The 27,550-nt window shown below is 46.8% G+C and overlaps 1 protein-coding gene across 2 annotated transcripts; it reads right to left on the bottom strand.

Annotated features, from left to right (window-relative positions):
* Positions 1-27,550, bottom strand: ERCC3 (ERCC excision repair 3, TFIIH core complex helicase subunit). Of its 2 annotated transcripts, XM_003990686.5 has the most exons (15): positions 27,403-27,550; positions 26,834-27,039; positions 25,944-26,180; positions 24,061-24,110; positions 23,492-23,627; positions 22,923-23,087; positions 22,235-22,439; positions 19,791-20,105; positions 14,440-14,624; positions 10,934-11,136; positions 10,148-10,244; positions 8,920-9,037; positions 4,557-4,675; positions 2,248-2,400; positions 1-432 (listed from the first exon to the last, which is right to left on the bottom strand). In XM_003990686.5, exons 1-15 carry the CDS (start codon positions 27,428-27,430, stop codon positions 301-303), a joined length of 2,349 nt encoding a protein of 782 aa, XP_003990735.1. In that variant the 5' UTR covers positions 27,431-27,550; the 3' UTR covers positions 1-300. The 2 variants fall into 2 exon arrangements, with proteins under 2 accessions (XP_003990735.1, XP_044889512.1); XM_045033577.1 differs by lacking the exon at positions 1-432 and having other exon boundaries at positions 2,266-2,400; positions 4,557-4,678; positions 8,922-9,037.

The raw sequence follows: 27,550 nt of genomic DNA, 5'->3' as shown, positions 1-27,550 counted from the left end.
TGTTGTTAAATGTTCCATTTATATACCTTAAACATTACAAAGATTTATATACAGGAATGACCACTCCCCAAGATTGAAAAATGGTCTAGGAACCCCCAAAAATATAGTCTCCCAACTTTTTCAAAAAGCCCTGGATGATTCACAAAGAGCCAAGCTCTCGATGCATTTTCCTCAATACAGTTAACAAACACTGCATCTAGATCATGTTGGTCAATGCCAGAGGAAAGGTTATGACACGGAAAATCCCTCTTCAGCGTTGGTGCTGAGCACCCTGGCTTGACCTGGGTGACTGTGTGGCCATCATTTCCTGAATCGCTTGAAGAGTGGGTGCACGTGCTTCGTGGAAGTCTTGCCCCGTGACGAGTGGTACTCCATGTACACGGTGTCGTCGGCCCCAGACATAGAGCTCATTGTGCCAAAGCGCCGAGACACCTGCGGGAGGACCCAGCCCAAGGTTAGTTTACAAGGGGAAAGACACTCCTTTTAGAACATTTATAATTGTAGTAAGTTTTTCAAAGTTTTTAATATTTTTTTAGAACATTTATTGACTACTATGTCTCAGGCATTATACTAAACAGTTCACATGCATTTACATGTTATTAACTCATCCAATCCTCCCAATCATTATAATCCTCATTTTACAGATGAAGAAACTGAGGCACAGAGAGATTAAGTAACTTGTCCAAGACTACACGGCTCTTAAAGAGACGGGATTTCAATTCTCGCAGCCAGCTTCAGATTCCCTATTCTTAACCATAATGCTATTCTGCCTCTCTTACTAACAATTTATGAACAGAATTTTTCAACAGTGAGAACAGTGGTCCCCCAACAGCTCAAGACTCCACCATAAGGTTTTGAATCAAGTGGAAAGCCAGAAAGCCCTGGGCTTGAATCTTGGATCTACCTCTCACTGTGGACAAATACTGAATGTCTGCACCTCAATGAACTCATCTATAAAATGGGGACAGCCACATCTGTCTTGACATACATGGTGTGAACAGAAATCATACAGGCAGGGTTTGACCCAGAGCCTTGCACACCACTTGCACCAGATTACAAGCCTGGGGACATACAGGCACCAAGCAATGCCAGCCTGACCTTAGGTGACTCCCTGGTTGGTGGGATTGACCAGGCATTCCAAGGACACAGTGAGAGGCAAGAAGTTTCCCTGAAGCATCCATGAGGGAAGGCTCAGACACCTCCGAGCTGGTCTGGTCCCCCAGTCTCAGGCTAGAGGAAGGGCAGCACCTCCCAGGGGACAGTGTATTTCTTCCTTTACCCCAACCACTGCTCACCTCTTAGCTCTAATATCAATATAGTTTCCAATGCACCTGACTACACCGTACTTTTCTCTTGGAAGAGCCGGATAAGAACTCCCCATAAAGGTACTTTCATTAGTTATACCATATTATATAGGGCTGGGCACAGGCAGGCATTCAGTAACTATTTGTAGAATAAATGGAAAGTTCACTATTTTCAGAGAACTCTACATATTTTAATTAATTTTATTTTAGAGGCAGAGACAGAGCACTAGCTGAGGAGAGGGGCGGGGGGGGGGGGGGGGGACAGAGAATCTCAAGCAGGCTCCATGCTCAGCGTGAAGCCTCTATGGGGCTTTGACTTGAGCTAAAATTAAAAGTCAGATGCTCAACCAACCCAGCCACCCAGGTACTCCTTTTTAATTTTTTTTTTATTTAAATTTTCTTTTTATAATGTGAGAGAGAGAGAGAGAGAGAGACAGAGAGACAGAACTCTACATTTTTCAAGAGAAATACTGAAACTAGCTGGGAGAGGATCCTTAACTTACTGGACTAGACCCACCTAAGCTGGACAGCTTAGCTCTATTACTGAGGAGGAAGCCAGAGTTGAATTGGCCTGTGCAAGGCCCTGGACGGCGGGCCCAGGTCTGCAACACCCCCTCCTGCAGCCACCTGGGAGCCGGCCTGGGGCCACATTTGCCATCCTGGGCTCCCCCATTCTGTGCACAGAGCAGAGGGCCAGCCACAGACTATGGGCGTGGCCACATGAAACAGCAGCGTGTCCAGAAGGAAGGATGCACCGAAAGGTTAACAGGGGCAATTTCTGTTATTTTCTTCTCCACAGCTTCCTGGTCTTTCCAAGTCTTTATGGAGGTTGCACAGGTGCGCACGTGCACCTGCACATGCACAGGGGACGCAGTGCATGCGGGCGCATAAGAACTCTGTCCTTTGGGAGAACTGGCAGGTGGGGCCTCACCCGCTCACTCACCTGGCTGGACCTGGAGCCAAATTCTCCTGCCACCACCTCTTCCTCTGCATCCAGGTCAGTGGCTGCCAGGACCTTCTGTAGGAGCTGTTGTTGCTCTTCCCTCGTGGAAAACGCCAGCTCTTCGTCCTCCATACCAGCCAGCTTTGTGATCACCTATAAAGCCGAAATCAGCAGGCCACATGGCCCCTTCTGTTTTGCCTCCCTCGGACCCAGCTGAGCAGGTGGCTAAAAACGGAGAGCTCCTCTCTGGCATTGCAGAGACCAGCTTCAGAGCCATCTGTAACAGGGAGCTTAACTGATGACTGCGGGGCAGGAGATGGGAAGGAAATTCCAGAGACACCTACTCCCAGAACAGCAAATCCATAATCACTTACAGACGACCAACGGGACCTTGACAACTCTAATGCACCCCCGTGGCAGTATTCCACCTTGCACCAGGTAAAGGAAGGGACCAAAGATGGAGGGCACAGCCTGCCACCCTCAGGAAGGGTCTTCAGCCCCCTGGGCTTGGCCCATAGGACTTCCAGCAGGACGGCACTTAGAAATGAGAGCATGTCGGGGCGCCTGGGTGGCTTAGTCGGTTGAGCCTCTGACTTCGGCTCAGGTCATGATCTCAGTCTGTGAGTTCGAGTTCCGTGTCAGGCTCTGTGCTGACAGCTCAGAGCCTGGAGCCTGCTTCAGATTCTGTGTCTCCCTCTCTCTCTGCCCCTCCCCTGCTCATGCTCTGTCTCTGTCTCAAAAATAAGTAAAAACATTAAAAAAAAAAGAAATGAGAGCATGTCAAGGTGGGTTTGCAGCACTTTCTTCTAAGACAGCAAGAGAACAGCATGTAGAGATGTGGTTTTCCCTTCTTTGGAGGTGACTCACTATGAGGCCTACCAATTCCTGAAGAAAGCCAGGACTGATGACGTAGAGAAATCTTCCCTGCCCCCCCCTCTAAATCTTCTCATAATTTTAATGAGAAAAAAAGGCCTAGAAGTAGAGATCTGGCTGAGCCCTTCAGGGGGCCACAGGCCCAGAGCATAAACATCGGGCGTTTCTGCCCTGGCCTGACCACCCCTCTGGGAAGTCCAGGGTCATGATCACAGGAGCTCTAACCGGGCTGCTCTCAGCAGGCAGCTCTGAAGGCAAGCGGGGCAAAGGCCCCTCCAACCAGCAGACAATCGCAGGTCCACGTGCCTTTCTGCCAAGGGCACCTTCCAAAAAGCCCAGGACATGACCTGATTTGGCACATGTTCTCTCACTGGACTCTCCAGGGATCAGGACGTATGAACGTTACTATCACCACCTACTTTTCACAGACACATAAAAAGGTCATAATGCAAATCCTTCAAAATACGGTCAAGCATCCTGTCCTCTAGCCCAGCATGAGAAATCTGAAATTGTCACTGCTTCCAGCTAAAAAAGGAGGGGTCAGATGGCCCTGACCTCTTATCTACGGTTAATGACAGAAACTGGCCAACCTGAAAAAGACACAAGCGAAAGGATCTGAAAAGGCAGCCTGCAGTCTTCTGAGAACCAAGAATCTGGGAACCTACATGTTCTAGGGGTGTCCTTTTAGTCCCCAGCTTCCAGCACCCTCCATCCACCCCCACAAACAAAAACCTTTAGGGGCACAAAATCATGACATAACCTTTCCACTTGTGTCAACAGAAGAGAGCACAAACATGGCAGCCGGTGGAAGTCAGCCAAAACGTTAGCACCTCCCAAACTGCACAACCGTGGGTTCATAGCACATGGACACCTGTGCCGTGAGGCCCCTGAGGCTGACTGACAGCACAGCTCGCCCAGCACCCGGTGGGGCGCCCCACTGGAGCTGACCTTGTATCACAAATCAGGTGTGTGAACAACCTGGGAAACCCTGAGCTCCAGTGGACAGCCACTGCTGGTGCAGGAAAGTAATCCCAAGGGGCTCAGGGTGGCACAGTGACGGCCGTAGCTCTGAGGTGTCCCGAGTCCTGCCAGGAAGCACATCTTCCTGCTGACAGCTAACATTCTTCTTCCAAGACAACTGTAAAATCTGAACAAGTAGACACTCCAGACCCCTCACTTCGGAGGCCCCATTCTTTAACCATTCACTGTGGGAAGCCCGGGACAGGAAGGGATCCTGCACAATATTTTCCCTCAAAGTCCCCGGCAATTCGTGCAGAGATACAGGGAACGTGAGGCGGGGTTTCCAATGCCCTCATGCTCTGTGCCTGCCTAAGCTGTCCCCCAGTGGTGCCGATGGCGGCTCCCCCTTCTCCTGGAGGTGCGGGCACAAAGCAAGCCTCGGTTCTATTCTCACCACGCATTTAATGAATACATACCTTAAAGCTATAACCCTGGTCTACCAAGAACCTCTGCCGCTTGGTTGAGTAAGCCATTTCCTGTGTGTCCTGGGACACCAACGAGTAGAAGAAGGCATTGTACTCCTCTGCCACCATTCCTTAAGGGAGGCAAGGAAAAGACAAACATCATATGACTTCACTCATGTGGAATTTAAGATACAAAACAGGTGAACATAAGGGAAGGGAAGCAAAAATAAAAACAGGGAGGGGGACAAAACGTAAAAGATTATTAAATATACAGAACACACAGAAGGTTGCTGGAGGGGCTGTGGGAGGGGCGATGGGCTAAATGGACAAGGGGCATTAAGGAGGACACTTGTTGGGATGAGCACTGGGGTTATACATAGGGGATGAATCACTGGAATCTACTCCTGAAATCATTTTTGCACTATATGCTAGCTAACTTGGATGTAATTAATAAAATATATATATAATAATTAATATTATATATGTTATATATAAACATAAATAAAATATATTTCTTATAATTAATACTATTTATATATATTATTATTTCATACACACACACACACACACACACACACACATATGTAACATATATAAAAAGAGAGAGGGAAGGAAAAAGGACAACATTAGCTGTTACGATGCCTGGAAGCAAGGCTCCAGGGCTCAAAAGTACGCTGACCCCGCACAATGTGAGAGTTAGGGCGCTGAACCCCTAACCCTGCAGAGCTGAAAACCCACATAATGTCCAATTCCCCCAAAATTTAACTACTAATAGCCTACTGCTGACCAGAAGGCTTACCAGTAATACGGAATACTTGATGAATACGTATTTTGCATGTTATACATATTACATACTATTTTTAGTATAAAGTAAACCAGAGAAAAGAACACATTATTAAGAAAATCGTGAACAAAAGTACACTCCCAGTACTGTAGTTATCCAAAAAACCCCCCACAGCTCAAACTACAGTTCAAGGGTCAACCACAATGCAGTGGGAGAGCTTTGCAGTCAAGGGGCTAATGGCCTGGACTCTGTGTGGGCACTTACTTCATCAAAATTAAAAATGTTTGGTTAAAGAACACCATTAAGAAAGTGAAAAAACAACCCACAGAATGGGAGAAAATATTTACAGAGCATGTATCTGATAAGGAATTTATATCTGGACTATATAAAGAACTATTACAAGCCAATAATGAAAAGATAAATGATCCAATTATAAGAAGAGCAAAGGATCTGAACTGACATTTCTTTTTAAAGAAATTTTAATTGTTTGTTTATTTATTTATTTTGAGAGAGAGAGAGAAAGAGTTCAAGCAGGGGAGGGGCAGAGAGAGAGGGAGAGAGAATCCTAAGCAGACTCCGCACTGATAGCAGAGAGCCCGATGTGGGGCTTGAACCCATGAACCATAAGATCGTTACTTGAGGTGAATTAAGAGTCGGAGGCTTAACTAAGCCACCCATGTGCCCCTGAACAGACCTTTCTCCAAAGAAAATATACAAATGACCAATGAGCCCATGAAAAGCATTGAACATATTAGTCATCAGGAAAATGCAAACCACAACCACAATGAGGTACCACCTGCCACTCCCTAGGATGGCTAGAATCAAAAAAGATCAGGGTGCCTGTGTGGCTCAGAAGGTTTAGGCGTCTGACTTGGCTCAGGTCATGATCTCATGGTTCATGAGTTCGAGCCCCACGTTGGGCTCTGTGCTGACAGCTTGGAGCCTGGGGCCTGCTTGCGATTCTGTCTCCCTCTCTCTGCCCCTCCCCAACTTGCACATGCTCTCTCTCTCCCTCTCTCTCTCAAAAATAAACAAACATTTAAATAAAAAAAAGTTTTAAAGAAAGGTTATTACAGCTATTGTCAAGGATGTAGAGAAACTGGATTCCTCACACATTGCTGCTAAGAGTGTCAAATGGTGCAGCCGTTCTGGAGGAGAGTCTGGTAGTTTATTAAGATGTTCAACAGAGTTACCACATGACTCAACAATCTACTCCTAGTTATACCCAACAGACCTGAAAACATACGCCCACACAAATTTGCACATGACTTTCATAGCAGCAGTATTCCTAAGAGCCAAAAGTGGAAACAACCCAAGTGTCTGTCAATAGAAGAACGAATAAATAAGACATACAATGGAATATTATTCAGCATTAAAAAGGAAGGAAATACTGATACATACTACAATAAAGATGATTCTTGTGAAAACAAGATGCTAGTGAAAAAGGCAGTCACAGAAGACCCAGACTGCATGATTCCATACATATGAAATGTCTAGAATGAGCACAATTATCAAGGTAAAAATAGTCGTGATTGCCTGCAGGTGGGGCTGGGAGGCAAGAAGAAAGGAAGAGTTACTGCCAATGGGAAAGGGTTTCTTTCCTGCAGCGATGAGAATATTCTAAACACAGACTGTGGTGATGGTTATACACTTTACAATTATATTAAGAACCAATGGGGGCGCCTGGGTGGCTCAGTTGGTTAAGCGTACAACTTCAGCTCAGGTCGTGATCTCAAGGTTCGTGGGCTCAAGCCCTGTGTCAGGCTCTGTGCTGACAGCTCAGAACCTGGAACCTGCTTCAGATTCTGTGTCTCCCTCTCTCTCTGCCCCTTGCCCACTCACACTCTGTCTCTTCCTCAAAAATAAACGTTTAAAAAAAAAAAAGAACCAATGAACTGGGGCACCTGGGTGGCTCAGTCAGTTAAAGTGTCTGACTTCAGCTCAGGTCATGATCTCACAGTTTGTGAGTTCGAGTCCCATGTTGGACTCTCTGCTGTTAACTCAGAGCCCACTTCGGATCCTCTGTCCCCTTCTCTCTCTACCCCTTCCCTGCTCTCATTCGCTCTCTGTATCTCTCTCTCAAGAATAAACATTAAGAAACAACAAATTAATGAACTATACACTTCCAGTGGACCGACTATATGGTATGTGAATTCTGTCTCAATAAAGTTGCTTGAAAAAAAAAAAGAAAAAAAAAACCAAAAAAACAAAAACCCAGGTCAGAAAAAAAAACCTAGAGAAGAAGAATGATCACAGAAACTAGGACAGACAATACTGAAGCCTGTAAAACCTGATCCTTCTGGAAAATCTGCACATTTTGCTTCACAGTCCAAATGTCAGCAGGTTCAATATCTGTGTACTGCCTCTGAATTCAATTGTTTCTTAGTCTTACAAGAGCTCACAGATGCAAAGATAGCAGCCAAATACGTTACATCAAATAGTATTTTTAAAAAAACAAATTCTACTCAAATTCAAAGGGGCTTTAAAATTAGATTTGGGGGGAGGTAATGGGTAAGGCATAAGTTAATGAGATACATTCACATATACTAGCCAGATGATATTCCTGTCAATTTATAAAAGCTATCGTTTCTCCAGCAGCCTTTTACACTGTTCTATTATATATGGCTCCCTCCTCACAAGAGTCCTTCAAGAGTCCTTCAAGAGGACTGTCACTCCCACTCTGGATGGGAAAGCAAGGCTCAGACCGGCAAACTACCTGCCCAAGGTCACCAGGGTGGTCTGGTGCTCAAGTTCATGCTATTTCTACTAACATGCCCTGTCTCCAGTTTAAATACAATCAGCCGCCTCGTAAACACATTCTACAACAGTACGATTCCAACATATGCCCCTACCCTTGTTTCCAGTCACCCTAGCAGTCCAGCTGCCCCTAAGGAAAGCGAATTCCCTGAGGACAGGGCCTGTGTCCTGGTCTTAGGGCCTGCCTGGTCCCAGGAGGAGAGACACGGCCACTCTAAGCGTCAGTCCCTGCCACACCCACCGTTAGGGTCAGGGCCCTCTCACCACAGGTAACAAGCAGAGACTCCGGCCTCGGACCCTCATTCACTAAGCACGACACCCCTGCTGCGAGCTGCCGCCCAAGGCAGGACTCTTCACAGGGTGCGCGCAAAGTATCCCCGTGTGGCTGCCTGAGCTGCTCTTTCCAAAGCCCTCCCCAACTCCTGACTCGAGGCCCAGGGTTCAGTTCCAGCTCCCACATGGCACTGGAGGCCCAGCTCTGCTTCCTGCCTTTTATGTCCACAGCACTGCACACTCACACCGCTTCCCTGGCCCCTGATGGCCTACCAACGCGACAGCTCGGCTTTGAGGACACCCAACGCGGAGCAGGCAGCTGCCACAGAGAACGCCCACATAGGAACTAACTCCGAGGCCAGAGAAAGAACATGAGCCACGCTGATCTTGGTCGTTGCTTTGGGACCCCTCCCTGCGGCATCTACTTAGCCGGGGTCCCGGTGTCCGGGGGTGCCTGCTCACCACCACGGGCACGCAGGCAGCACAGCCCTACCCTCTTCCGAGTCCAAGTGGCTCAAAAGGAAAGACTTGCTGGAGCAGAAGGCGTAAGGCCGCCTTTACCTTTTTTGGCTCGGAGCACTCGCCCCAGCCTCTGGGCCTCCTGCCGCCGGGAGCCACCATGAGATGAGATCTGAATGAGAACATTTGCTTCTGGCAGATCAAACGATGTGTCACCCACCTACAGAAATGAAACAGCGTTGAGTTTGACAAATTTTTTTGTTTGTTTGTTTTTTATCTGGGACAAAAAGAAAACAATCAGTTGACCTGGAATTTAAATAAGCTCTAAAGATAATTGAGAGAGACAAACCCATCCTCTTCCCTCTGCACCAGGGTCCTGCGGATGCAGGCAGGCCTCTAGGACCTTCTGTGAACTCTCCTGAGAGCTGTCCTAAAGAAGCGGGTCAGGACTCCCAGTCCCCACCGGCCATCTCATTTATGCTCCCAGGCCAGGCTGCTAGGGACCAGAGACAAGAGGGCCTATCGACAGAGATTCTTTGTAAAGGATTACTCTTCTTTTTTGCTACAGAAACACGTCTGCACAAAACCATCTACACTCGTGACTGGAGGCCAATGAAACCATCAGCACATGTGGGACACAGGACCTGTCAGAGCCCACTGCCCACACCAGGCTAGATCTGGTCAGGGTAGCGGCCTTGGCTTGAGGGTTCCAACCATGGAGGTTCCCAGCACATATCTAAGTGTGGTACTTACTAACCCAGCTGTGATCAACTTTATTGGCAAACCGCATTTATTTTGAGCTTTGGGCCTGTTCTAATCTGAATGCCTGCTCTACACTGTTCGGCCACAGCTTCCAACAGTATCACCGAGCTGGGCCTTTGTGCATTCGCACCGTGCCTACATCCACCGCCCACCACACCACGGCACATGAACAGCCAGGATGAAGGTTGCCCACAGCCCACAGGAAGCAAAAACTCCACAAAGAGAACCTCATCTAAATGTCCACTTCTGCCAGAATAGGTAATGAAAATTTTCCCCTGGGATAGAGAAAATACAATTTAAAATTCCTATATCCCCAAAAGAAGTGGGGAAAACCTCAGTCAAGCAAAGAGACTCTATAAATTGTCCACAACACATTCAACCCCACAAGTGCTCCTTCTGCTACCCATCAGAAAGCATTCCTGTCACCAGACACTGGAAACATGGGAATGAGAAGTGACACATAACGTCCCTTCAACAAACATGAATTCATGGCCCTCGCAATCACCCAGTGTCCCCTCTAGCCCTGGGGGTGCTGAGGCCTCACCACCACCCTGCAGGGCACACAGACCTTGGATATGAAGATGGTGTTGATTTTGGGGTTGTGCTTGAAATTCTGGAGAATCTGCATCCTCTCTCCCTGGGATGTAGGACCATAGATATAGGGTCTAAAGAAGAATGAGGTGTGTTAGGAGGACCACAGAATCACCCCCCAATTAACATCAGTGGGAAAAGGAATTCTTGCAAGGTTGCTCCCTCCCAGGAAGCTCTCCACCATGCAAGAATATCAGAGGGAGGCCCATAAAAATGAGGGGCTATAGACCCTCAGCCAAGGTTCTGGTCACCACTCTCTTCAGGATTTCCTCCTTCACTTTTTTCCTTGTTTCTGGACTGTGCTTTTTCCTGAATCCATGTCCCTCAATCTAAGCTTAGTGTCTACACAAGCAGTGCTAACACAGCATCCAGGTGGGACTAGGGGCCACTGAGGACACCACTGGTGTTTCCTGAGAAGCTCTGTCTAGATGCAGGGCTGGCTAGGATGCTGGCCCAGCCAGCCTTGCCTTCCTGTCCCCTGTACAGTCTGACCTCAGCTCCACCAGAGTGCTCACTCGGCCTGCCATTCCAGATACCAACTTGTGCCCACCTTCGGAGCCCAGCTCATAGATGGAGCCCCACCAAAGCAGCATGACTCTGGCCCCTGACCCCTGGGCTGAGGGTGACCAGGCTGCTGCAGAACCAGACCTTCAGACCCTAAGAGAACTTTGAGAGGCAAAGAAGGAAAACCAGGCACCTTCTGCACTCGGGTTTGGGGGAAGATTAAGCTGCCTTGGGGCAACTCCAACTCTTCACTTCTTACTTGTTCAGCCTAATGGCATATTCTTTCAGGGCAAACACATTGTCGGCAAAGACAATAATCTTGTCATTCCTCCTTTCATGAAACTTGATCAGAAACTGGCAAGCTCTGAATTTGTTGGGGTTCATGGTATACAGCAAGATTCGTTTCTTGGTTTTGATTGCCACATACTCCCGGTAAAACTCAGGAGACATCGGGCACCAAACCTGCGACACAGTAAGAATCAAGGGTCAGTTTGCAAATTTAAACATCACACAACTGGAAATTTTTAAAGACCATTAATTTAGCAGAACTAGCTTTAAAACAAATCAAAACAAAATCAAGTACCTAATGTTGAACAAGGACACTCTCATATTTATCTCTTAACACATAGATATAATAATAATTATTATTATTACTATTATTATTAATGTTTTATTTATTTTCGAGAGAGCACAGCAGGGCAGGGGCAGAGAGAGAGAGGGACAGAGGATCTGAAGCAGGCTGTGCACTGACAGCAGCAAGCCCAATGTGAGGCTTGAACTCACAAACCTCGAGATCATGACCTGAGCTGGTCAGATGTTCAACCGACTGAGCCACCCAGGCACCCCAAACAAATGGATTTTTAAATGCATCGATATCTGGGGAATTACTTTCACACCAGCTCCAAGTAAGTAAAGGAAACCAGATTCTCAACCAGTGGTCCAAGTAATCCCTCCCGTTTAGACCACACCTCCATACACAAGTCTACACACAGCACTGCTATGGAGAAGCACACACATACCTCCTAGCTCTGTCTGTTGAATTAGCCTAGCAATGACATTCTAGGAGTAATGAACACACCTAGCACCTAGATCTTGGTTTGTAAATTCCATTCTTTGCTAAAAGGGCACCTTGGAGAAATGGCTGATTTCCAGGGCCAGAATAGGTAGGGAAAGTACCAGATAAACCTAAAATAACTTGCTGTGCCAGAAAGCAAGGAAATGCTCAAAGAATGGGGACATGTCAAATGGATACAGAGGCCAGGCTGAAGGGGTCCCACTGGTCACATCTGAGACAATTAGATCCTTCAAATAAGAATGACAGGAACACTCTTTGGGGCCTCCTCTGTGCTAGGCCCTTGTGCATGGGCTACTGGCAAGCTTAAGGAAACTCAGACAAATATACTCAAGTGCCATGGGTTTTAAAGGTCTCAAGGCTGTGAACACGCAAAAATGACCCTCTGGAAACTTTGCACTGAACAGGCCACAAAGCCTATCCTGACAGGCTCTGAATTCTGGGGTGTGACCAGTGCCACTTCTGTGTGATCACCACAGACCATTTCTTCATGCTGCAACCACTGTGGACTCAGCTGCTGTCGCTCCATGCCTACCACTGGCCTGAACTCGAATTCATAGGTTTTGCTGCCACTGTCTTCTGGTTCCCCCTGGGCTGTGTACTGTTATGACTCCATTAGGATTTCTAGTTCTTTATAGCCAAAGCAATTCTTTTTCCACAGTAAAATCTTTAAAATCGTGCATTTCACAGAACATGAATGGTCCACAGACATAGGAAGCAATACTCAAGGTCATTAGTAAACAGGAAAATACAAATTAAGATCATAAGGAATACCATTTTCATACTTAGTATGTCAGCAAACAATTAAAAGAAAATAAAACTCAGTATTATGTACTAGAGAAGATGTGGAGTAATCTCACTCACCCGTGATGAGAGTGTCAGCCGGTCCAATACTTTGGAAAACAGTGTTTTCTAGGACACAACTAGTGAAGAGAACAGCCACACAGCCTTTGACCCAGATATGCTACCTCTGGGTGTATCTGCCAGAGCAATGGCCTTCACAGTAGAATCATTTTAGGCCACAAACTAAACATTCATATGCATGAACACAGTTGTATTAAACAACATATACTCAAGAACAAAAACAAAAAACAACATCTACCCTTAATGTACTTATGCATTTTGGCAGATTCTATTCTTTCCTGATAATGACCCAATAAAGTAATGTCACTGCCTACTATGGGACCACAGTCCACAGTACAAACAACACTGCTTTAGAAAAAAATGACCCAAGGCCCCAGAAAACAAATATAAAAATATTTGCAGCAACACTATCACAACAGCAAAAAAAAACAGAAACAAAAACAAAACACTAAGCTCCAAATTTATGAAGAATAAATCAGTGGCTTCCTAGGGCTGGGAGCAGAAGCAGGGATTCATGGCAAATGGGCATGAGGAAAATTTCTGGGGTGGTGACGGGGTGGTGGGAAATGCAATTCGAAACTGGAGGGTGAGGACAGCTACATAATTCCTTACACTGACTAAAATCACAGAATTTACTTACTTACAACAGGTGGATGTTATGAAACATCAACTTAACACCTCAATAAAGCTGTTACAAAGACAAACTTAGCAACCCAAGTGTCTGTCAACATTATTTTTAGTGTTGTGTAGTATTTCATCATATATCCTGTTGTGGTATATTTGTACAATGGAATACTGCAGAGCACAGCTACCTGCATCATCAAAAAAGTAATACATTATGCAAGGGATAAAAGTACCAAGCAAGGGACAGAAGTCATACGAGAACACACAAAACTAGGTTCTATTTTCATATACAGGAAGACTTTTTTTGAAGGCAACGCTAAACAAAGTAGGTGATGGAAATATACACAAGAGGTAAAATAATAAAGGGAGAGGATGACAAGTTCTGTCGTGGGACAGTGCATCCCCTGGTGGGGGAGGGGAGACACAACTGGAGAGGATTAGGGCCCTCAGAGATTCCGGCAATGCTCTGTTTCATAGGATGCGTGTTGATTATGAAGAGGCAACTACAGGGTAAGGAAGTTTTCAGCAGAGCAAGTCTACCTGCACAGGTTCCTCACACTCACCGTTACCCAAAAGGCCCCCTTCTGCCCTTGTGGGACAGAGGCCACCTGACCCTAGCCAGTGAGTGACAGTCATTTCAAGTTGCCAGGAAGGATGTTTGCAATTGTTCCTTCTGAGAAGACTTACCTTTGAATGCATATTTTCAACATTTACCTGTGCAGGTATTCACTGTGGAACAAGACTGGGACAATGTGTTTCCCAATGTGTTTAGAAATGATGTAGGCCACAGGTGCCTTCTGGGGACACCAAAACCAAGAGGCTTTGACCCTGGGGTGGCCTGGATGGTGGCCCACACAGGAGCACCCAGGAACTCCTCAAAGGTGAGGGTGGGCAGGACCATCCAGAGGTGCTCACTCCCAGGGAAAAGGAGGAGTGGATTTGGAGGTCAAACTAGCCTGGATTACCATCCCGACTTGAGCACTTACTGACTGTGCGCCCCTGGAAAGGGGTTTTGTTTCACAAGTCTTTGGAGTGGGTAGAACACTGCCCACCTCACAGGGGGACTGAGGGAACAGTATAAAGTGGCAACACTTCTGCTCAAGTCCTGACTGTGTATCTGCCCATGGGGAGGGGACCTGAACCATTTCCCCTTAACCATGGGTGGAATCCCTCTCTCGAGGCCATACCAGGAAGGGGAAAGCTACCTCGGCACACTGGACTTTGGCGATGTAGCCATTGTTCTGCAGCTCCATCCAATTGGCTTCGTAGAGCTTGGGGCCAATCAGAAAATTTAAGTCGACAATTTTGTCATCTTCCCGGACGAGGGTGGCGGTCAAACCCAGCTTGCAGTGGGCCTGCACGATGGTAAGCACCCGTCGGAACATCCTGGCTAGGGAAACAATCAATGCATTCACACTGTCACTTTTTTTAACATTTTTTTAAATGTTTACTTATTTACTTTGAAAAAGAGCACAAGCAGAGGAGAAGTAGAGAGAGACGGAGAGAGAGAAACCCAAGCAGGCTCTGCACTGTCAGCACAAAGTCCAATGTGGGGCTCCATCTCACAAATCATGAGATCATGACTTGGGCCAAAATCAACAGCCAGAGGTTTAACCGACTGAGCCACCCAGGTGCCTCAACACTGTCACTTTTTTAAATGCTCAAGTACCACACACAGCCTTGCGACTTTACACGGGCCTGTAACACTTAAGTGGGCTAACCCCGGGTTTCTGAATCATAGGAACCTGGCTCTAGACCAGAATGACTAAGAACACTTAATCATCACTTTCAGACCTGTCCAAAAGAAGGAAGAAAAAGAGAACAAAAGGGAGAAATGGCTTTAGGGAAGCTCCAAATCAGTGAGCCCCAGGATCCTTCCTTGTAACAGCTAAGCTACCAACAGGAGTGCAAATGGCGATCTGAAACACGATGTAACACTTAAAACACCAGTGAGCTCCAAATGATGCAAGGAATGTATTCATCCCAAAACTTGTAGCCAGGATACCAGGAAGATGGCTGGGTGACCATGGGATCAGAGAAACAAAAGGAGCCGGGTCTGCTGGACTTCCTACCATCTTCCAAGAAAGCAGGAGACAACAGGGAGACATGAAACCCCAGGCACCCTCCTTAGGAAACTCCCTTCTCTGAGCTTTCCAATTAGATTCATCTGGTCCACCAGCAACCTCCTGTCTCTGTTTGGAATGTTCTAATTCTGGTTTATCAAATTAAATAAACACATAAATGAGATTAAGATACTAATTTCAAAAAGAACCAATTAATGGGTTTCCATGGGCTCATCCTTTAAAAATACTAATACTCCGGGGGCGCCTGGATGGCTCAGTCAGTTAAGCATCTGACTTCGGCTAAGGTCATGATCTCGCGGTTCCTGAGTTCGAGCCCCAAGGTCAGGCTCTGTGCTGACAGCTCAGAGCCTAGAACTTGCTTCAGATTCTGTGTCTCCCTCTCTCTCTGACCCTCCTCTGCTTGCAATTTGTCTCTCTCTCTCTCTCAAAAATAAGTAATAAAACATTAAAAATTTTTTAAAAATACTAATATTCCAAAAAAAGGTTAAAATGTTTGTGTTTCGCTTATCTTATAATACAATTAAAAGTGAGGTTAGTGATACTGCAGAAACAGAGGTTAACAATCTGAGGAAGGAAGGGTCAGACTGCACCAGAACACAAACCAAAAACGTAAGAACAGTGAGATAGCAGAGGACTGTCTGGGCCCCTAGTAAGTGTCCAGGTCTTCCAAGCTTAAGGTGGTTTGCACATACACTTGAAGACAAAGACCAGCAGCATAGTTATCTCCAAGGACTGTGCTGCTCCAAAAAAAAGGGAGCCAAGGACCGCAGACCAGGCTCCTCGTGTCAGAAGGGCATGACAGCCAAGGCAATGGAGACAGCAACCTCATGCGAGTGCCAGGGAGGCAGCGCTGGGGACAGCCCAGAGATGCTATCAACCCAAGGGAAGCATGAGTCCGCTCCCTGCCTGGATACTCCGCAGCCAGAAAGAAGCCCCCGCTGTGGCATCTGCCCTACAGACCAGCCACGTCCCACTACCACATTCTCCAACAGCCATAGGGCTGTCAGGAGGAGGAACCCACATATGACACAGTGTACAGATGGTTAAGTTTTTACACAGCTATGTCCCTGTGAAATCACCCAGGTCAAGACAAGTGTTCCTAGCACCTAGAAGCCTCTCCTCTGACCCCGCCTGTCAATACCAACACTCCCCCCTCAAAGGAATCACCATCTCACTTGTCATCCAAACTTTGTATTAATAGAATCACAATACATATTCTGTGGATGTGATTTGTTTTGCTGTACATGTCACAGGTGTCAGTTGTCTCCCACTTCGTCCCTAGTCCAAGCACAGTGCTTGATACATAGTGGGTTCTTAATAAATACTTCCTAAAATAATGAAAGTGGCACAGTGCAGTAAACACTTAATACATGCAAGTCTGCAGTTACCGATATTTTATCAATATAGTGAGTGACACAATAGGACTCTTTTTGGACGATGTCTAAAAGAAAACAGCCATCTTTACCTCTTGAGATAAATCTCAAAGATTTATCATTCTACCTCATCCAACGTGGTATACTTGTTTAACAATCAAGAATCTTGCTGTGATTTGTTAGAATTCCCTAATTTAACATTGGCTCTCTGGCCCAGTGAGCATGGCCAGGCCAAGGAGCTCACAAGAACACAACTGAACTCAGAATTCTATTTAGAGCTGTTTGGTTTTACTCTCCTACCCAGCCAGAGACAAACTGACCCAGTGAATCAGGAAGAGAAAACACACAGATGGCAAGCATGAAATTTTGTGGGGTACACCCTGTATCCTCATCACCAGACAACCAATCTCAAGCCTGGCTGCCGCCCTCTGAAACCTGGGACCTAGGCTAAAAACGAACATCAACATAAACTAAGTACATACTCAGGTTTCCCAAGTTTCAAACACAGACTCCAAATGAACCACCGCACAGCACTTCCAAACTCATTTGTAGGATGTGATTCTCTAGGTCATCGATTTCCAATCCAATCAGAGCCAGTAACCTGCTCCTTAAATTTAAATTTTTTTTTTTTTTGGAGTTTAGTTTTTAAATTAGCACACATAAAAAGTGACCTTTTGCTGTGGGTGGATGGGATTGGTTCTCCAAATTTTAACACATGTGAAGATCTGTGTAACCACCACCACAATCAAGATACAGACAAACCCATTACCCCCAAAACACTCCCTCCTGTTCTCCCTTTACAGCCACACCCTGGCACCCACTGATCTGTTCTCCATCACTAGTTTTGTCTTTTCAAAGGCACTATACACCATATAACCTTCCAAGATGGGCTGATTTCGCTCAGCAAGTACCTCTGAGATTTCTCCAAGTTGTTGCATGTAGCAACAGTGTGTTGTTTTGTGGCTGAAAAGAGTTCCAGGGGAGGGACCTTCCCATTTGTCTATCCAGTCACCCGCTGTTGGGCATTTTGGTTGTTTCCAGGTTTTGGAGACTCTGACTAAAGCCCCTATGAACATTCATGTACAGGTTTTTGTGTGAACCTGAGTTTTCATTCTCTAGGACAGATGCCCAGGGGTGGGTCTGATGAGTCACATGGCAATTTTCTAAGAAACTGCCCAACTTTCCACAGTGACTGTACATTTTGTGATTCCTCTGGCGGTGCATGCCAGCTGCTCTGTACTCTCATCAGTTATTGTCAGTATTTTCCATCGTGGCCACTCTGATGGGTGTGTGGCAGCATCTCGTCGCATGGTATTAATGTGCACTTCCCTCAGGGCTAATGACGCGGAATATGTTTTCAAAGGCTCCTAGGCATCTGTATATTCTCTTTGGTGAAATGTCTACTCTTGTCTTTTGCCCATTTTCTAACATCTCTGCCACCGCCAGAATGTCTAACTGGCAACCAAATGAACATGCCTAAAGCCGAACCCCTGCACTCTGCAAACCTGTTCCTTCTACAGCTTTCCCCAGTTCTGTAGCTTTCCTTCCAGTTGCTCAAGCCAAAACCCATATGGTCATCCTTGATTTCTCTTTCTTTCAGGTCTCATGGCCAGCCTGTCAGCTCTGCCCTCACAACACATCCAGAAGTAGATTACCTTTATTCTTACTGGTTCAAGCCTCTTGGTTGGGCCCATCCAGCTGCTTCCACCCTCGCCTCCTTCCGTTTATTCTCAGCACAGCAGCCAGGGTGGTACTTTCATAGTTCATGACAATCAGATCATGTCACCCTTTGCTCAAATCCCTCAAATGGCTTCCCACCCACTCATATAGTACAAGCCCAACACCCTACAGTGACCTACGTATAGGATTTGGCCCACACTCTATCCTGCCTGGCCCTCTCTAACCTTGGCTTTGGCTGCTCTCCTCTATGTCCCTCCTGCCGCATAGTCATCTTGCTGCTGTTGGACCGTGTCAAGTACTCTCCCACCTTGGGACTAATGCTGCCCTGTTCCTTCAACCTGAACGACCCCCAATCCCTACGTGGCTTGCTGTGAACATCGATAGGTACCCTCAGACATGCAGGAGGGCTGGAGGGGTTCTCATTAACTGAAAAGAATGATGCTAGGGCCACCTAGGCAGTATTTTGAACACTACGTGAAAATGCCTCTGATTTCATTTCATGCAGAAAAATCCCTAATTTACATTTAACTTACCAGAGCTTCCCCTTCATTTGTTTTATCAATGAATACTGGAATACTATGTGGCAATAAAAGGGCAGATACTACCAATACAATGTTATATGGGTCAACCATCATGCAAAGTAAAAACAGCCACATCTAAGAAAATATATATTATATGAGTCTGGAAAATAAATGAAATATTTACTATTATATATAACATACATTCCTTAAAACATATATGAATTATATATCATATGATTCACATTATGGTATTTCTCGAAAAGGCAGGTCAACTATAGAGACAGGAAGCACTTCCATGGTTCTCTGGGGCTGGAGCTGAAAACACTGACTGTAAATGAGTATGAGGGAGAGGTTCTAAAACTGGATCACGGTCACGGCTGCACAACTCCATAAACCTGTGAAAAATCTTGAATTGTACATTTATAATAGGTAGTTTTTACTGGTGGAAATTGTATCAATATAGCTATTTTTTTAAAAAAAAGACTGCCTGCAACACTTGGAGAAGTTGGGCTTCTGTAACGTATCAAGGATCAATACTTCAATTCAGCCTTCAAATAAAACAAACACCATTACGGCAAGGACTTCAGTGCTGCTGGTCCAGTTTTCACAGCACCATAAGCCAACCGGTTAAGGGTAAACTGAACTACAACAGTAAGATTGAGGAAGAAGGGAAAAGCCATTTTCTGAATGACTACTGTGGGCCAGTGATTCACGAAGCTGTCTGCCACCCACCCTCATGCCCACCCTCCCACATGCTTCGGACTTACTTTAAAACTTTACCCAGCAGACCTTTCTAGCAAGACAGATGAACTACACAGTAGTCTTCCCTCCACCCAACGAATAGAAATCAATTTTTGTCTCTGCAATGAGCAGGTAGCTCGGCTCTCAGCCTGCTTACCTGGTATGGTATGTACTTCATCCAGGATCATGAGGCCCCACTCCTGAGTTTTGAGCCACTCCATGACTCGCTCAGCCTCCCAGGACCTTTTGGTGGTGTGGCCCAGCATGGAGTAGGTGCTAATGGCAATGGAGCAGCCGATGGGCTTGTCCTTGGCATCGGAGGTGAAGCGGCAGATCTGGCTGTCGTCAATGGTGGACCACATCTTGAACTGGGCTTTCCACTGCTCCACAGACACAGCTGAGTTGCCCAGTACCAGACAGCGCTTTCTCACGGTGCAGGCAGCTGTCACACCAACCAGGGACTTGCCGGCACCTATATGAAACCAAAGGGCAATGCCACCCAAGGCCAGGTTGCAATGAAAGACAAAGACAGGGGTGCCTGAATGGCTCAGTCGATTAAGCGTCCAACTTTGGCTCAGGTCATGATCTCACGATTCGTGAGTTTGAGCCCCGCATCGGGCTCTGTGCTGACAGCTCAGAGCCTAGAGCCTGCTTCGGATTCTGTGCCTCCCTCTCTCTCTGCCCCTCCCCTGCTCATGCTGGTCTCTCTCTCTCTCCCAAAAGTAAACATTAAAAAAAATTTTTTTGAAGGACACAGACAGAATCCACACACAAATCTGGGTGAATTACTTGCAATAACCCTCAGAGCCGATACCATGAGGCACTTCTTGCTCCAAGGTCTGTTTTCTTCTCTATAAAAAGGAGACACGTCCAGCTCACGCACAAATGTGACAATTAAGAGAGACAGGCACCAGGCCCTCCTGTGGCATTTTCCATGAATTTTGTTCTAATGTTGAAATCTAAAACTCACCAGAGATAAGAGACCCTCTTATTGCTGAAATTGTGAACACGAGGAAACGAAAGCGGAGGTACACGTGGCCCCTGCCACGGGAAGGTGGTGCCTCGGAGGAAAAGTGTGCCCGGCACACAGACCACACCGAGGGCCCAGTAGAAGGCAGCTCTTAGACTGCACAACGTGCTGGGCTGAGAATTCAGGCATATGGGAGATGTGTACACTACTGGCAAAGACAGAGGCGAAATTCCAGGGCTTCCAAGTTTACTATCTTCCACCATTTGAAGATCAAGATAAAAATCAAGCTATTCCTTTAAACAGCATTTCCTCCTTCACCAGGCATGTGCATCAAAATCACCCAGGGAGATTAAAAAAAAAAAAAAAAAAAAAAAAGAATGTGGAGGCACAGGCCTCTCCCCTGGAGATTCTAACCTCCTCAAGTCTGAGGTAGGGCCCCCAGGTGAATGTGCTATGACCTCTGGCCAAGAACCTCAGCCAGGACCTGACATGACTTAGGACAAATGATATCAGACAGGTGCCAAGGAGGCTATACTCTCCTTTCTTGGATGTGCACACTGTAATAAGCCATCCAGGAATGAGCAAAGCTTCTCTGCTATGAAGTCTCCAAATACACACACTCACAAGCTGATTGCAAAGGATGAGACCCTAACTCCAGTGTGTAAGATATCACTTGCCCCTGCAAGTGCAAGCTGGTGCAGCCACTCTGGAAAACAGTATGGAGGTTCCTCAAAAAACTAGAAATAGAACTACCCTATGACCCAGCAATTGCACTACTAGGCATTTATCCATGGGATACAAGTGTGCTGTTTCAAAGGGACACATGTACCCCCACATTTATAGCAGCACTTTCAACAACAGCCAAAGTATGGAAAGAGCCCAAATGTCCATCGATGGATGAATGGATAAAGAAAATGTGGTGTATATATACAATGGAGTATTACTCGGCAATCAAAAACAATGAAATCTTGCCATTTGCAGCTACGTGGATGAAACTGGAGGGTATTATGCTAAGCGAAAATAATTAGAGAAAGACAAAAATCATATGACTTCACTCATATGAGGACATTAAGAGACAAAACAGATGAACATAAGGAAAGGGAAACAAAAATAACATAAAAACAGAAGAGACTAATAAATATGGAGAATAAACTGAGGGTTACCGGAGGGGTTGTGGGAGGGGGGATGGGCTAAATGGGGAAAGGGCACTAAGGAATCTACTCCTGAAATCATTGTTGCACTATATGCTAACTAATTTGGATGTAAATTTTTAAAAATAAAAAATAAAATGAAAAAAAAAAGACAGCACCTGCCCCACATCACTGTCACTGCCCAAGATCTTACACATTGCTTAGTCGATGTGTTTACCATCTGTCTCTCTACAACCAAAATGAGCTCCCCGAGGTCGGAAGTGTTGTTCTATCCACCACTGTATCCCCACTGCTGAGGTCAAAGCCCTGCACACAGCAGGCACTCAAATATCTGTTAGGTCACGGATCAGGGCGTCATCTGACCTCAGCTGCTCCCTGGCCAGGTATGATTTAGAGAAGGGCACACAAAGGAGAGCGACAGAAAGCTGGCAGACCATGACAGAAGAGTCTGGCCACCTTCTTCATTTAGGTGTCACTTACCACAAGGAAGAACGATGACCCCTGAGCGGGCACGTCCATTCCCAAACATCTTCCGTAAGCTCTTTTCCTGATAAGGTCTAAGAACGGCTGTGGGTTTCAGGTCAATGTTGATATCAGGGTTAACAGAATCATTCCGAAAGTCATACTCTGCCAACAGGGGGTACTCCAGGTGGATACAACGTTTCTGGAGCTCTTCAATCATTTCCTGGGGAGTGAGCATGGAAGACATTTATAATCTTGTTAAATCCAAAGCATGCTCATAAACTATGCATAATCCAAGGGGGTTAATGGTCAAGAAGACAGCATTTTATGTAGGCTTTTACAATTTCAGATCTTGATCTGCTTGATATCAAGTAGATATCTGCTTGATAACAGCTGGGTTAAAGCACAGAAAAGCAACTCAAGTTAAGGACACAGACAAAATTAAATCCAATCACCAAAATGCCACCAAAACCACCAAAATGCCCCTCAGACACTTCCCACATCTCCCAGGAAACTGTGAAGACTGACCCAGCAGCCAGAGTCACAGGACACTCAGATCTAACCCCATCAGGAGGAACGATGCCACAGCTCACAAACACCATAAAGGAGAAAGCAATTTCAGGAAGACACGGGGATCCCTTCCTCTCACACAGACCGCAGAGTCCATGCAGGGCTGGGCTGCTTGGAGAGGGGTACATTCACTAACCTGCTTGACTTCAAAAGATACTGTCTGGGTCTCTTCTTCTTCTTCCTCATCCTTGTCCATTTGTTCGTAGAAGTCAAACAGGTCTGTGGGGATATCAGATTTTCCCTGTGGGTCTGTCACCCGGGAAGTGGAAGGCCCACCACTGCCCTCAGCAGTCTTGGCAATCTGTAAGAAAGGCAGGATCTGAACCTCTGTGCAACAATGAAACCTCATGCCACCAAGCAAGAGCCAAAGTTGAACAAGCAACTGCAGCTGTAAGAAGATGGAAGGGGTCCTGGGTGGCTCAGTTGGTTGAGCATCCGACTTCAGCTCAGGTCATGATCTCGTGGTCTGTGAGTTCGAGCCCCGCATTGGGCCCTGTGCTGACAGCTCAGAGCCTGGAGCCTGCTTCGGATTCTGTGTCTCCCTCTCTCTGCCCCTCCCCCACTCATGCTCTGTCTCTCTCTTTCTGTCAAAAATAAATAAACATTAAAAAAAAAAATAGTAAGACAGCAGGGTCCCAAGATGCAAATGCTGAACTGAATGTCCCAATGCTCCCACTACCAAGGGTGACCCAGGAGCCCACTTACAGCCGACTTGCTCGTGAACGTCTCTGTGATGAGCTCCGTGGCCTCCCCGTCAGAGTTCCGCAGGCGGCACTCCCGGATCACCGGATCCTGGAGAAGATGCTGGATGACATCAGGGTGGGAGCTTTCAACGAAGTACCTAAAAGAGGGGAGGGAAGGAGGTGACTACTGAGCAGTACACCATTTCCAGAAGGTTCTGTGGCTCATTTGATCAGATGGGCTGGAAATAGTGGCTCTGTGCTTCTCTCAATCTCTTAGTCTCCCATACCCTTGGCCAGATCTGAGCTGCGAGCTACTGGCCAAGATATAACAAATGAGGTTGTGGACAAAATCTGGCTTTGAGGTCAAATAAGGAGTGGCCTGAGCCTCAGCGTCACTGCTCGGGAGTGGGGAACACGGTGGCCAGTAAATGAATTCCCAGTTTTGGTCACTTCCCTTCGCTCATCCCTTCTATCCCCTTACTCAGGGGAGCAGGGGCTGGTGCAGACAGATGGCCCACAGACATCAGCTCCTTGCCACCTGCTCTGCACAGGGCACAAGTGCCTTGGGGGGCTTGTCACAGGATCCCTTACCTGTTGTGCTTCAGGACCAGCTTGACTTTTCCGTAGCTGACAGTACACAGCTGCAAAGAGTGACAACATCCAACAGGCACAATTAGCAATACTCGGCTCACTAGGGACATTCATTAGTGGGCATGTCTTACTACCTACCAAGTGAAGACTTCAGTTTACCCAATGTGCAATCCTAAAGAAGTCAGGTCTGCCAAAGGTGAGCTTTTTCTTATTAAACTCTACTCTTGAGAGTAAAACCTTGCTTTTGCCTGGCTCTTTCTGATGCACATCTTAATTTATAAAATGCTATGTAAAATCTTTCTTTTATTTTCCCTTCCCTTTTCTTCTCCATTCCCACAGGCCCCAACCTAATCCAATGGTTCATCCAGCCACACCAGCATTATTACAGGTCCCAGCACAAAACTGGCACAGAGCATGTATTTAGTAATTGCTGTGTAAATTAAATGCAAAACCCCCTGGCCTCCTCACCAATGTTCCTATTTCTCCCAACTAGAATGTAAGCTTTGGAGTGCCTGGGTGGCTCATTCAGTTAAGCGTCCGACTCTCGATCTCAGCTCAGGTCTTGATCTCATGGTCAGGAGTTCAAGTCTCACACTGGGCTCTGTGCTGGACATGAAGCCTACTTAAAAATAACAATTAAAAAAACAGAATGGAAGCTTCTTGACAGAAGAGACTACAGCTGAAATCTTCTAGGTTCCCAGCAATCTTCAGGACGGAAAGCAGCAGAGGTTGTGTGGTGGCCGTGGAGATCTGCCGCTCAGCTCTCAGGCTGTGACCAGCCCCTGCTGCTGCCCTTCTGGATCCCCTGCTGCATTATACCAACACCTACATTCCTGCAGGCGGTTCCAGGCCAAGACTGAGCACAGCCAGTGTGCTAATGCAGGGTTCATTCCAGCAAGGTGAGGCCCTTCTCCCTGGGCACCTTTCCATATCACAAGAAGACAGAGCTCCTACCAGGGCTCCTGTCAGCTTCCCTGAGATCGGATGCATCACTGTACTGACAGTCTGTGGCACTCACCAGATCTGGGGGTCTGAATCCAATTCCCTTAGATCGGCTGAAGGTGACAAAAGCCACTGTCATCTATTCTGAATGGCATTGACCTGTCTCTCAGGACAAACCCAAGCATGTCCAATGCTCTTCATATGGAACCCTATCCACTTCAACATTTGCAAGTTCTTTTTGATTTTCCCTAATGGAAAGTGTTGACTATTGGTCCCGTGCAGGAATTCAGCCTTAGACAGAGTTTACCACTTATATCAGTCAGCTCAGCTGCTGTTCAAAACACCACAGACTGGGTGATTTAACAACAGAAACATTTCTAGAAGTCCTCCATCAAGGTGCCAGTGATTAGTTTTTAGTTAAGGCTCTCTTCCTGACTACCTTTTCACTATGTGCCCATATGACCTCTTCCTTGTGCACATGCAAAGAGAGCACCTGAGCTTTCTGGATGACTATTCTTAAAAGGATGCTAATCCTATTGGATCTGGGCCCCACTCTTATGATCCCATTTGACCTTAATTACTTCCTCATTACAAATATAATCACATTAGGGGTTACAGCTTCATATGAATTTTGGAGGGGACACAATTCAGTCCAAAACACCATTCACTTCTGGCTGCATTCCCAAATAACCCTGGCCAGAATGGGCCTGATTTAGTATCCCCAATGTGTTAGTGTTCATTGTATCAGAGCGCTCATGAGAAGTGTGGCCTCAGCAAGAAGAGATCCAGAAGAGAAGCAGCTGTGGGAATCAGTTATGTCTCTCCACACGAGATCTCAATGGCATCTTCATGATGGCCACAGGTTGACAATGGGTAGTACCTGTCCACTATTAACACATTCACAAGGAAGGCAAAAGCACTGGCCTTAGCTCCCCACTTGCCTTAATAAACTGAATAATTCCATCAGGGACTCCCGTCTTGCTGAGCTTCCTGAGGTATTCAGTGATGTCACTAGTTTGTAGCCCAACACTGACAGCTGCATACAGGGAGTAGGCAGTTAGTTTGTACTCATGCACATGGGTTGGTCGGCACACTGGCTCTGCAATAGCCACCAGGAAGTCTTGAGCATATTTGTAAACCGGAGAGAAGGCTTCTAAGAAGATGTGGCCATCAGGAGCCTAAGAAACACCAAATGGACATGACAGACAAAACAAAAAACAAAAAAACCAAATGAAGTGTAGAGACTATTAGACTCTTTCCCACACCATTACTCAGAAAAGATAAGCTGCCCAAAAAGGGATCTTTAACACCAAGGATATTTTTGTAAGCCCTCCTTCAGCCAACTGTGGGCCTGTTACTTTAATCAGATCCAAGGAATGGAGAGATTAGAAGAGCAGGTTTCCGAAGTCGGTTTCCACTCTTCTTCATAGGGAAAGCCCACCTTATTGGCTATCTTCAATGTACCTTTAGGTTAGTTTTCAAACGAACGTAGACTATTACCTACTTCGAGCTGAGCAACAGAGTGGCCTAGCAAATATATAGCTTCCATTACTTTTTGTAGATGGGTAATTAAAATGTTACACAATAAACGGCATTTGCTCAGTAAATAAAAAAGTATTTCCACGCATGTGGTAGAACTGAAGGGAAGGGGAGAAGGAGGGGCTAGAAACGAAGGCTAGTGTGCCCTGGGTACCTGCTCCTTCTCAGGCTGCTCAAACAGCATGTGTGAAAGCCGTCTCCCAGCCAGCTCTGGAGGGCAGTACCCTGCATTTCCATTTGGGGTCCAAAAACCGAACCAGCTTGGCTCTGCCCTGGTGGAGGGTATGCTTACCACCCAGAGGGGCCTCGACGTGTGGTCGTCCTTCAGCGGCATCTGCAGCCTGTAGTCCTTGGCTCCATATTCATCAACTTTGGTGCCGGACTCATCCACCTGCTTCCCAGCCGCCGAGGGGACAGCTTCCTGAGAGTCGTTCCCGGGGACGTCGTCGTCATCTTCTTCTTCATCCTCGTAGTGCCGCTTCTTAGACTTCTTCTTATCTGCAGATACGGACACAGAAGTGAGCGCAGCAGGAGCCTAAGGTTCCCTCCGCACTGTTAAGTGACATTTCGAAGGAACCTGGCAGCAGCCGTACTTCATTCACCAACGCCATGCACCCCTAGCCAAGAGCCACCTGCGTGCTGCTGGCGTCCTCTCCCTCCAACGCTTCCCACCCGGCCCACGACGCAAGGCGGCCCAAAGGTCAGGGATCGCCCCCTGCCCAGCAGCTTGTCGCGACAGCATGAACAGGCCGCGAGACACTGCGGGGCCGACAGCCGCTGAGAAGCCCGGAGCGGCTACGACACAGGACGACGGGGAAGGCGAGCACAGGCAGGCCCCAGAGCGCCAGCGCCACGTCTCACCGCGGTCTCCCCGGTCTCTTTTGCCCATGGCAGCAACAGCACCACACAGCCGGTGCCGCCGAGTCTCCGCGGCGGCTGCTCCCAACGGGGCTTCCGGTTCACACCGGACGCTCTTCCGGCAAACGCACAGGAAGTCCCGCCTCTGGGC

This window comes from Felis catus, chromosome C1, assembly GCF_018350175.1.
Source record: "Felis catus isolate Fca126 chromosome C1, F.catus_Fca126_mat1.0, whole genome shotgun sequence".
NCBI lineage: Eukaryota > Metazoa > Chordata > Mammalia > Carnivora > Felidae > Felis > Felis catus.
Note: the sequence above shows the minus strand (reverse complement) of the source record. Positions and strands in the feature narration are given on the sequence as shown.